The sequence below is a fragment of the Octopus bimaculoides genome, chromosome 1 (genome assembly GCF_046866305.1).
Source record: "Octopus bimaculoides isolate indiv1 chromosome 1, ASM4686630v1, whole genome shotgun sequence".
NCBI lineage: Eukaryota > Metazoa > Mollusca > Cephalopoda > Octopoda > Octopodidae > Octopus > Octopus bimaculoides.
This window is the reverse complement of record NC_142928.1, coordinates 202,002,142-202,015,030: the sequence shown is the minus strand read 5'-3', so window position 1 is coordinate 202,015,030 and position 12,889 is coordinate 202,002,142. Positions and strand designations below refer to the sequence as shown.

Sequence of the window (12,889 nt, the reverse complement as noted above, 5' to 3'; positions counted from 1 at the left end):
AAACAGACACTGCATCAACACCACCACCTCTAACACCTGAAACACAAGCTATCCCACAACAACAACAAACACTAATTAAGGACACAGACATTACAATAAGCACAAAATCAATGAATTAATAAAGAACGTAATAAGACACCCAAACATTACATCAAAAGATTTTGTCACACCCACAATCTCCCTACCTGCACACATACACATCATTCAAACAACGCAAAACACATACACACACACATAGTTAAAAACCCAATTCCCACTGGAAATCATAGATTTTCAAGAGAATATCACCAAGAGAATTCTTGGTGATTTACATTTACTGCTGGAAACACCCCAAACCAACAGGAGGGATGGGCAATGCACCTTACCAAACAAAACCAAGTAAGCTTACTTTTGCTTTTTGTTTTCTGACAACATGGTCATAGGCAGCATGAATGTACATGTCTGGGGTCACCTTGGAAGCCGGATCACCTGATCATTGACCTCAGGGCACTAAATGTTGATGTGGTGACCATTAATGAATTCAGAGTTTCTGACTCACGGGACTTCCAACCCATTTTATGTAATTACGAGGTGTACGCATCTTTAAGTCATCTGGGGGCGGGAGGTGGAGTTACCGTGATGATTCAGAAAAATCTGGATCTTGCAATACAGATGATCTTCCTGGATCCAGAAGGTTAGTCAGTGATTCTGGACATGACAGACAGCGAAGGACATACTTTCAGGCTAGTTGCTGTCTATGCCCTGATAAGGTTTAGCAAAGGACTAGCAGTAGAAAGAAACAGAGTAGAGGCAGAGCTAATCAGAAATTTAGATGAGGCTTTTAGAAAAGGTATCATGACCAACATGCTTGCAGTGAGATTGGTACTCGACCAATTCTTTAACACGAAATGCAAAGGTTGCATTGTCATAACTAAGCACTTAGATATGAAAGGATGAAAGCCATGCAATGGCCCTCAACGGAAGAGGCAATAAATCACAATCCGACTCTTGCCAGATCATCATGGGCATATGATAATTGATCTGCAACAGATGATTGCGGCACTTCGCTCAACTGTTTGAGAGCAGTGGTGAGCCAGGTTACAGGATGGGTTTCACATCCTACTTCAACAGGCTGTTGTGGCTCTAAGCATTGGAAGTGGAGTGCTGTGAAAGGCCAATAACAGCCTTTGAAATGAGGAAATAATGGCAAGCTGCATGAGGGGGTAACTTGCCTTGTTCAGATAGTCTGTCCTACAAGCTTTACACTTACATGCCAGACTTGTTTGGTGACCTCTTGGCAAACGTTTACTGCAACTGGCAACAGAAAGGGAGAATTCCCAGTTTTGTGAACCAAGGAGCAGTGGTGTTGCTGAGAAAAGACCCGAACAAAGAGGATTGTATTGACAACTTTAGGCCTATAACTCTGCTGAGAGCAGAGATCAAAATTTTGGCCAAGGTCTTAGCCACGAGGTTGGCACATGTTGTTGGTGATCTGGTAGGGGAGGCAGAGACATGCGCCATCCCAAAAAGATCCATCCCTGACAACCTCCACATCATGTGAGACATTGAGAAAGTAGCTAAAGAACATGGCATGGTAGGGGCTATGATCAGTTCAGATCAGTTTAAAACTTTCGATTGGGTTGACCATCTTTGCCTGGCAGTGGTCCTCAAGGCAGCTGGTTTCTGGCCTGTATTCAGGGCTGGATCGCTTCCATGTACAACGTCATCTATTCAGTAGTCAGAGTAAATGGTGACCTCTCAGAACCATTCAGCATCCTGCACTCAGTCTGGAAAGGTAGCCATATCTCATCCCTTTTGTATGTACTGACTCTTGGGTCACTTCTACACAAACTGGAGGTGTTGAGTAGCATCCCTGCATGACTTAGGATGTGGGAGATACATTTCAGCATATGTCGGCAACATCACTGTTGTGGTACCAGATCATAAACACATAGAAACATTAGCACCGCTATCAGGGTCTAGGAGGTGGTTTCAGGAGCAATGATTAACCAGGAAAAGTTAGTGGGCTTGTGGTTTGGCACCTGGAGAAGCATGTCCATGCTGTCTGACTGTGTCGTTGGATGCTGGATGGACAGACCAGTTAAATTGCTTGGGGTCGTCTTTGGTCTGGACCACCAGATTGGACAAAAACTGGGACCAAGTAATGAGCAGGGTGACTACTCTCACTCAGAAATGAGCTGAGAGAAAGCTATCCATGAAAGGTCAAGCAGATGTGGCTAACACGTATATCACGTCCATCATCTACTATCACTTGACTGTCATGCATTGTCCTAGCCACTGTCTGATTACATTGGAGTGAATTTGGAAATGTCTTCAAGCATTCACAACCATCAGCCAATCGGACAGTGCAATGGGTGGAATGTCCAATTTAGCTTTTTATAGAGGATTAGTGGAGGGAAAGTGCAACGACGTTCTTGGAGAGCCCTTGGGTGTCAAAGAAGATCAACTAGCCACTCTTTTCTGGAGAAGTGTCAGCCTGGGACCTCTGGATAATTTCCAAAAATCTCTCATCTGGCAGTGCTACTCGTGATCTTTGCCTGTTTGACATAATCTTTACAGGCACAGAAGTGCTCTCAACTGAGCATATCTGAGATGCACGCAGGACGAGATGGCCCAGCATGCACTCTGCTACTGCTCGAGTATTTCTGACTTGTGAGTTTATGTTGAATACGTGTTATAGGACGGATCTTGCTTTCGACTGAATCCATCGTGAAGATCACTTCACTGTCTTGAATTGAACTGGGAAGGGAAGTCTGTGTTCACATGCCTGGTAGCCATGGCAAAAGAGGTTGTATGGTGGATGAGACTGAAGGGGCTGAAGACTTTTCTCTTTGGAAAATAAGGGTAGAGAGGGAATTGTTGTCTTCTGGCCAGTTTGCTGAAAGGTGGATGAAAATGGCGAGAATGGTGCAGGTGAACGGGCCTGCCCTGAGCATATGCCTGTAGTTGGAAAAAAGGAAAGGAAAAAAGGCACCTGCCATAAAAGTCAGGGTACCCGTGGTTTTTTTATGGGGTTTTCCATGAGCAGCCCTCAAACGTCTCCTCTCTATTGAGGGTAACACATTGTTAATTTTTGTTTTTTTTATTTTGTTAGTTTTGTTTACACGCAAAACCCTCCCAGCACACACTCACACATACATACACACACACATTCTTTGTTTTGTCCTGTGCTGTCCATAATTTTTTCTTAATGTAGACCTTCTGGTTAATAAAGAAATCATCATCATCATCTTTATTATTATTATTGTTCAGTAGTTTTGTTTTTATAACGTGCTTTCACTTCACTACCGAGTGCAGCTCTGTGTGCCTTGGGTATGTGCTGTGGTTTGCTGTGGTGCTCTTATGGTTACTGTATTGAAAGTGTTTTGCGTAGGATGTGTGCAGTACCCAGTAGTGCAATTTTCTGTATGTTATATATATTTGTAAGTCCTGGTGTTTTTGTTATGCATTTGTCTGAATATTTTTTTATTATACCTAAGGCACCTACTATGATAGGAATTGTTTCTGTTTTTAGATTCCACATTCGAGTTACCTCTATTTCCAGGTCTTTGTATTTTGAAAGTTTTTTCCATTTCTTTTAGAGAAACGTTGTCATCTGCTGGTATTGATACATCAATTAGAAAGCATTTTTTCCTTCATGATCTTTGACAACTATATCTGGCCTATTGGCCTTAATTTCTCTACCTGTGTGTATCGGCATATCCCATAGTATGGTTGCTTTCTTGTTATCTGTGACCTTTTCTGGCGTGTGTTTATACCATCTTTTTTCTGTTGTTATTCCATAGTGTTGGCATATCTTCCAGTGTATGTTGATCCCAACTCTGTCGTATCTGTTAATATATTCCTTTTCAGCCAGGACAGGGCAGCCAGAGATAATATGATTTATTGTTTCAAGTGCCCCATTTTTGATAACAAATTTTCTGGTGCCCCACTTTTTAATAGCAACAAATCTGGGCCCCATCAACATGTTTTTTTTTTAATATAGAAACACGATTTTTAATTCAAATACCTGGCTGACAGATACCTCAACTCATTTACTGAGAATCCTGTGCCTGATCCTTGATTTGAGGAGACAATTTCATTAACTTCAGTCCGAAATTGCCACCTCTTGTAATTTGAAACTAGTTTCTCTTGGCTTCCAGCAAATTGTCAACTGCACTGAATGCACATTCGACCAAATAAGAATTGCTGACGTAGAGTTGTTGGGGTAGTTTCTTTCAACCTCGTCACATAGCCAGATATTTGTATGTTTCAATTACAACAAAGTCTTCACTGATTCATCATGTTGTAATTCCGATAACTCCTCTTAGTATTGAACTGCAGCATCAGAAATATCAATCAGCAATGGTTGAGTTAGCCTAGAGGGAAAATTCATTGCCTTCAAATCACAAAATCTGTCATTGAGGTCCTTTATTAAGATATTCAAATGGTCAGTAATTACAGTGGCAGCATCATTCGTTATCTCACACTTACTCAACCAGAGATGTATCGAGCATTCACAAAGTTTTCTATCTCGTTTAATACGGGAATTGGCTGTCCTGTTTCCGATGTCGAAAAGAGGATTCGATCTTGTCCTTTTGTCATGTATTTGTATAAATACTTCACTGCTTGGAAGGAGTGTATAACCTTGACATTGATGTGGGTGTTGTATGTTATTATCAGATATGGATTGTATGGCACTATCCAAGAATTGTTGACCTGTGAAGAAAATATTAAATGTCAGTGAATAGTCAGTATATATCACTAAAAAATTCATCAGTGTAAGTTGAAGAAAAAACTCACCACAAAATCTGTCTGACCCTTAATGTAAATTTTATTGGCTCTTCCACTATGCTGGACTTTTGTGATACATCAGGTAGCAATCTCTCGGTATATAGGTGGCTGATTGGAAGGGTTTCAGAAACTCCCTAGTATATCAAGCTCCATCTCTCCTGGTTTCCATACATGGACTCTGGGGGTTGATAGCACCACATGGACCATGAATATTATGTGCCATTACTGAGTTGAATAGCTCCAGATTTTGGTGTTTGTCGGGTATTTCAGCACTGTCTAAGATATCTGGAACAGTCAGTTGATGATGGTTAGTCTTGATAAGAATTATATGTCTGTGTGTAAGGTCTGTGTGTTTTAGTCATTCAATAGTTAGTGTATGGGCAACAACTTTTCCAAGAACGTGTTTTTTCAGTAGATCATGGAGAAGTGCGTCAAGCTTGATTTTGAATACTCGACAAGCAATATCAGGTTGGTCTTGTGCATGCTCCCTGGAAATAGGGCGGTCTGTATCTCCGTCCATTTTGGGTTTATCATAAATGTGATGAATTAATCTGGCTTTCCCATTGCTCTCACTATTGCTATGGAATTTTAGAAGGCCTTGCTGTAAAATCTTGGACTGCTGGTGATGGTTGGTGGGAGAATAATTCTTCTGCCGGGTATTATTGTATCAGTTTGGTTGACAAGTAACGTTGAGTATTTTTCTGCTCTGATTGTCATTTGATGGAGTTCAACCCACCTTAGCCTGCTCCGTTCTACTTTTGCCCACTGATCGACAGCATATTATAATATGATTACCCAAATTAGTTCTTACTAACTGGTTAGTGTAAAAATTCTCAGCTGGTAAGTGTAAAAAATCATAGCTGTTAATGTTTGTCCATTTGATTTCTTCATATTGACCTGTCAACCATCTGTTCCCTCCATTAGTAGCAGGACATAATGCAGTGGATCATATGATCAATGGATAGAGTTTATTCACTGAACATGTCCATTATGACAGTATATGATTACACCTAAAGAGTTCTTGATATCATCCGGAACCAACACAGCCACCTCTGAATTCATAGGCAAGTTGTTCTAGCGACAATGAGCCTTGGATGGTTTGAGCTTTTTGTCATGGTATAGTAGGATTGAAATAACTTCAGTTATCGAAAGTTCTATAGCATCTTGAAGTGATACAACATATGGATTTACTTACTGAATATAACCTTGTAGTGTCATGAATATATCTGCCTGCAGACCATTCATGTGTTTCATCCGGTTTTTGGTCTCATAGTGTGTATCAAAGAAGTACCGTTGTGCGAATGATGGCACTTGTTTGGCTTCTGACATTAAACTTCCAATGATGTGATATACTTTACCTTGGATTTTAAATGTGAGATTAAATCTAGTTATTGAGGTATCGACAATACAACGAATCTGTGTTTGTTATACACTCGTATATTTGTTATGGAATTGTTACCGTTCCATAAGAACACAATGTCTACCGACAAATTTGGAATGGAATCCTGCTGAACTCTACCGTTTTTGTAACAGATTTTGTTTCTTTACTTTCCACATTTTAGCTGGAGTCATGGTGACTGGCATTGTGACAAGAGTACCACAACCCCAATGAAACAATTGACCAATCACCATTGCTGTATAATGTGGTTCAAGACCAAGGTGTTGTTTGCAGATAACACACTGGGAAAAGACTGTCCAATTGCTGCACATCTTTCTCTGAACCTACTGCACACATTTGCAGACTTCACTTGCAGATGGTACACACACTGCAGACTCACTTGCATTTTGTGCAAAATCATACAGAGCCCCTTGTTTGCACCTTCCATGACAATAACTTCTGCCAGCTTAAAAAATGTACTGTTTTTTACCTGCTGTCAACCATTATCTACTGGTAAACATTTTCATTTTATAAACACCGGCATTTGTGCATTCATTTTCTATAACACGTTATTCAGCTGACTTTGTTAAAAATGGAAATATCTTTTGTACATTCTCACAAACACATGTAAACCTTATTACCTTGCATGATATTGTCAATTAACCCTTTAGTGTTTAGACTGGCCTAATATGGCCCAAACATGTAACTTGTTTTATAGTTGAACTGGCAAGATCCAGCCTTTGTAACACCTCCCCTACAATGTCATGCTAAAAAATAATCCCATTATCAAAATGTTTAAAACCCTTACAATACCAACCTGGCTGAAACCGGTTCTGGCTCTATCGTACAGATGTCTTGTTTTCATAAGTTTTGAATGAAAATCTTCCACCAAACCTTAATCACAATTCATGTTCCTAACACTAGCTTAATGATAACAAAGTTATTTTATTAAATTCTTTGTTATATTTAAAAATAATTGAAAGAAACAGAGAGCATCTCAAAATAATCCCATTATCAAAATGTTTAAAACCCTTACAATACCAACCTGGCTGAAACCGGTTCTGGCTCTGTCGTACAAATGTCTTGTTTTCATAAGTTTTGAATTAAAATCTTCCACCAAACCTTAATCACAGTTTATATTCCTAACACTAGCTTAATGATAACGAAGTTATTTTATTAAATTCTTTGTTATATTTAAAATTAATTGAAAGAAACAGAGAGCATCTCAAAATAATCCCATTATCAAAATGTTTAAGCTATGAGATAACAGCATCGATTCAAAGCAAGGTGAATAGATAAGCATTGGATTTGAGTGAGGAATCTGAATCCACAAGTGATTCTGTAGACATTATGGTTGGAGACAAGTTGTAAGCAGTATTCTTCACTTGCACTGATGTGAGTGAACCACTTGAAGAATTGGATGCAGGTGGATATTGGAGGTGTTAGGATGTTGTTTGAAATAAGTAGGGGAAGGATTTTCGTCTCTCCCTTAATTGTAATTATGTTTGAGAAAGAGAAAGAATATGAGAAAGAGGGAAAGAAAACCTATTTTGAGTACAAATGATGCATTCAATGCCTTAACGATGTTTTTTCCTAAGTATTTTCTTTTCATTTGCAGAGCAAAAATACCTGTTGAAATCATGGCGGAGAAAGGTATTTATTTATTCTTTAATCATAGTTTTGTAAAATTTTCTCTTTGAGACTTAAATTTTCAAAAATAAGACTTGTGAAAATTTACAGAAATAAAACAATAAAACTTTTACCCATCATCATCATCAGTATCATCATTATCATCAGCTTCATCATTATAAAATTATCATCATCATCATCATGAAAAATCATGACCCACCATCATCAGGTTTATCGTATAAAACTTGTCATCATCATCATCATCATCATAAGCATAACAGTGAAAACAGCTTAGAAGATCAAGTAAATACCCTTGAAGATCACACAAAAAGAAGAGTGGCCTCAAAAGCCACTACAGAGAATCAAACCGTGTACCTCTCTAATTTCAGCTGAGCTGTACCATTAAGCAAACCCTGACATCATCTACCATCTTCTATAATGCTAAATATCTTAAAACTACAGAAATATTTTAATTTGTTAAAAATAATCACCTTTTGTTTTCACTTAAAGCCACACCACTTGTTTTATAGCTAATATTTATTGACAAGGCTTTCACCATAACGTTCCTATCATAGAGCTCTTTCATTTTGACACAACCTTTGTATAATTTCCTTTTAAAATAGTTCACACATATTTTGATTTTAAATCAATTTTTGGCTTTACTTAACATATTTTTCATCATTTAAAGCCACACCACTGTTTTGTGGCTAATATTTTTTTATGAGTTTCTCACAAATAATTCTTCTCGTTGAGCACATTCTTTTAAAATAATTGAGATATTTTGATTCAAAATTAATTTTTCACTTGACTTTCCCATTTTCAACTCAAATATTTTCACTTAACTTTTTTCTAATGAGTGAAATTTCAATTATTTATATCCAAATGTAGCTTCGGATGGACCATTATTGTTAAAAAAAACTGAAGTGAATTTAGTTTGGAACTGACTTAGCAATGGAAGCTAGAAGTACTTATGAGTGACTCAAATTTGACCTTAAGAATATATTAACTACTACCATGGATTAATCATATGTATATCTATCTATCTATCTATCTATCTATCTATCTCTATATATATATATCGTCATCGTTTAACATCCATTTTCTATGCTGGCATAGACAGTTTGACTGGGGACTGGCAAGCCATGACGCCGCGCCACGCTCCAATCTGACCTGGCAAGGTTTCTATAGCTGGATGCTCTTCCGAACACTAACCACTCTGAGAGTGTAGTGGGTGCTTTTTACATTCCACTGGCAGAGGGAGCCAGTCAGGTGGGACTGACATCGACCTACACTTGAATGGTGCTTATTACATGCCACCAGCACGGGTGCCAGTCAGGTGCCACTGGCATTGTCCACAACTACAATTTCCATTTTGATTTCAATCTTGATTTGCTTTTGGTTTTTGATTTTTGATTTTACTTGACTCAATATGTCTTCTCAAGCACAGCACATCACCTGGTAATTCAAGGGTACTTTTAAAGGGCTGGTTATGCGACATTGGTGTAGTTTACGGCTGTGATCCCACTTTGCTTGCTGGGTCTTCTCAATCACAGCATATCTCCAAAGGTCTCAGTCTCTTGTCATTGCCTCTGTGAGGCCCAACGTTCGAAGGTCATGCTTCACCACCTCATCCCATGTCTTCCTGGGTCTCCCTCTTCCACAGGTTCCTTCCAGTGTTAGGGTGTGACACTTCTTCACACAGCTCTCTTCATCCATACGCAGCACGATCGTCCCTCTTGCACACCACATCTGATGCTTCTTATGTCCAACATTTCTCTCAGGGTGCTTACACTCTGTCGTGTGTGCACTCTGACATTACACATCAAGCAGATCATACTAGCTTCATTTCTTTCAAGCCTACATATATCCTCAACAGTGATGGCTCATGTTTCACTGCTGTGTAGTATGGCTGTTCCCACATGTGCATCATACAATCTAGCTTTCACTCTGAGTGAGAGGCCCTTTGTTACCAGCAGAGGTAGGAACTTTCTGAACTTTGCCCAACCTATTTTTGTTCTAGTGGCAACACTTTCAGAGCAACTACCCACACTACAGACTTGGTCGCTTAGGTAGCAGAACCTATCAACTACTTCTAGTTTCTCCCCCTGGCATGTGATGGAATCTGTTTTCTCAACATCTTCAGTGTTTATTGCCCCTTGCATCTGCCGCACACAAAAGTTATCATCCTGGTTAACTTCCCTTTGATATCGCTGCACCTCTTATGTGTCCATAGCTTACACCAGGTACATCTTATGGAGTTTCTACCGATGCCTTTTCTACAGATCAAGCAGAGCCATCTACCTGAAGGGGTTTGTGATTTGTCCGCCTTCCTACTTACTAGAACTTTGGTTTTTGCTAGGTTAACTCTATGACTCTTTGATTCTAGACCTTGCTTCCACACCTGAAACTTCTCCTCTAGTTCTGGTTGTGATTCAGCAATGAGAGCAAATTCATGTTACTGCCTGGAGGACTATGATGAACAAGAGGTGGCTGAGGACTGATCCTTGGTGAACCCCTACTTCTACCTGGAATTCTTCACTATACTCGTTGCCCACCCTCACCTTACTTATAGCATCCCTGTACAAGGTCTGTACAGGTCTTACTAACCACTTGTTTATCCCGAGATTCTGCATTGCCCAACAGATAAGGGATCAAGGGACCTTGTCAAAGGCTTTCTCCAAGTCAACAAAAGCCAAGTACAGAGGTTTATCTTTGGCTAGGTACTTCTCCTGCAGTTGCCTTACCAGAAATATAGCATCAGTGGTGCTTCTCCCTGGCACAAAACCAAACTGTGTCTCATATATACAGGGGTTGGACAAAATAATGGAAATACCTTAAAATTTCAAACAAATTTATTTTGATATGGGGCAGGACAGCCTTTTCCAGTAATTGTAGCTTGAATTCTACGAGGTATGGACTCGTACAAAGTTTGAATTGTCTCCAAAGGTATTTTTGTCCATTCTTCAGCTAAAACAGTCTCCAGTTCTTGAAGTGATGATGGTGGAAGATATCAATTCCTTACTTGTTTTTCTAAAATGCACCATTAATGTTCAACAATATTGAGATCTGAGAACTGTGGTGGCCAGAAAAGATCTTCAACTTCACTAAGAATGTTCCTCGTGCCATTCAGTAACAACTTTAGCTGTGTAAATTGGTGCATTATCATCCTGAAAGATTATGTTTCCCTCCAGAAACAGTTCCGCAACCATAGGACAAATTTGATCAGATAAAATGCATAAATAGTCTTTCCTATTAATTCTGCCATGAAGGGAAACCATTGGGTCGGCAGATTTCCAAGATATAGCCTCCCCCCCCCCCACCCTCCCGATCATCACAGATCCCCCTCCATGTTTAACAGTTGGAAGATAGCAGTCTGGGTCAAATGCTTCTTTTGGCTGTTTCCACACATATACTCGGCCCATGGTTGGAAATAAGGTAAAGGATGACTTGTCTGAGAAAATAACATTCTTCCACTGCTCTAGGGACCAATTCTGTAGGTTTTTACTCCACTCTAAATGCTTTGCAACGTTTGTTTTTGAAAGGAGTGGTTTTCTGATTGCAGTCCTCTTGTGATATCTGGCTTCGTCCAGCTCCCAGCAAACTGTTTTTGTGGAAACTGGGTTGTCAAGGTGGTCATTAAGTTCTGCAGTAATTTTGGGAGTTGTACTTTTGTGATCCTTTCTAACAATTCACGTAAGATTCTGACAGTCCCTATCTAAAAGTTTTGGTTTTCTTCTGAAGTTTTGTTTCAATGAGGCGGTTTTTTCCCTCTTTCTCAAAGGGTGTCATTACTTTTGAAACAGTACTTCTTAATACGCCAAGCATTTCAGCTGTTTCCGTTAGGCTAGCGCCTGTGATAAGAGCACCAACAATTTGACCTCTTTGAAAGTCCAATAGATCTGTCATTTTAATGAATTTTAATTCCCTTTAGTACCGCTGGACTGGCTCCCATGCAGGTGGCACGTAAAAAACAACTTTTTGAGTGTGACCGTTGCCAGTACCGCCTGACTGGCCTTCATGCCGGTGGCACATAAAAGCACCCACTACACTCTCAGAGTGGTTGGCGTTAGGAAGGGCATTCAGCTGTAGAAACTCTGCCAGATCAGATTGGAGCCTAGTGCAGCCTCCTGGCTTGCCAGTCCTCAGTCAAATCGTCTAACCCATGCCAGCATGGAAAGCGGACGTTAAACGACGACGATGATGATGATGATGATATTAAGCAACACTAATAATAAATCAAAAAACATAAAAATAAACAAGCTTTAGATGGATTTATAGATATTTCAAAATTATGATGCTAGGTGTTTCCATTATTTTGTCCAACCCCTGTATATATATATATATATATATATATATATATATATATATATATATATATATATATATATATTTGTTTTGCAAGATTTTTGATGTGAAATTGTGTGTTGAAACAGATGTTGTTGTACTTGGGGATGGTCATATTGCCAGTTTAGCCAAAACACACTGAGCAAGAACATGGAGGCTCACTCAACAACATAGAAATTAAAATCTTATCCACACATAGCAGAGACGCAGCACTTAGACAAATTACAGAAGCTACACACATAATCGAAGATAAATCTAGCCTGAATAGGAAACTGGAATGGAACACTAACACACACCCCTAACAAACCACAACATATGACAATAAATTCCCCATAAACCGATAACAAAATGAACAAAATATAATACAATACATAGATAAACAAATGGAATTAAATACTACATACGTTAACAAAATTAAATTGAATACAAAAAAGTAGGTATAAACACATGAACAAATAAATAAATAAAAACAAAAACAAACAAACATGTATTAACAGAGGATATAGATAATACAGGCACTCCCCATACACACACATGCACTTACAAAACATAGACACACATTCAGGGATACGCATGCGTAGACACATACAATAGGAATACAAAATACAAAATGGCTAATAGTTAGCAAGGTGGGACACACGTAAGAAAGAAGAAAGCAAAGGACCACTGATGAGGTCACAGAAGTGTGACGAAAGAACTCTGGCCAAAATAGGATTAATGTAATGTAATGTAATATAAAGCTGAAGCAAATTAACACCAAATATA

The 12,889-nt window shown here is 39.0% G+C and overlaps 1 protein-coding gene across 4 annotated transcripts in view; it reads left to right on the top strand.

The window, feature by feature from the left end:
• LOC149137947 (protein mono-ADP-ribosyltransferase PARP14-like) overlaps window positions 1–12,889 on the top strand; it is a 507,224-nt gene that overhangs the window by 15,581 nt on the left and 478,754 nt on the right. For 2 of the 4 annotated variants that reach the window (XM_089339516.1, XM_089339637.1), the window contains exon 2: window positions 7,770–7,804. In XM_089339516.1, coding sequence (XP_089195642.1) covers window positions 7,792–7,804 — 13 coding nt within the window. In that variant the 5' untranslated portion in view covers window positions 7,770–7,791. Of the gene's footprint in view, window positions 1–6,343; window positions 6,665–7,769; window positions 7,805–12,889 lie in introns of those variants that run through there. The other 2 variants (XM_089339557.1, XM_089339597.1) reach the window with 2 other exon arrangements.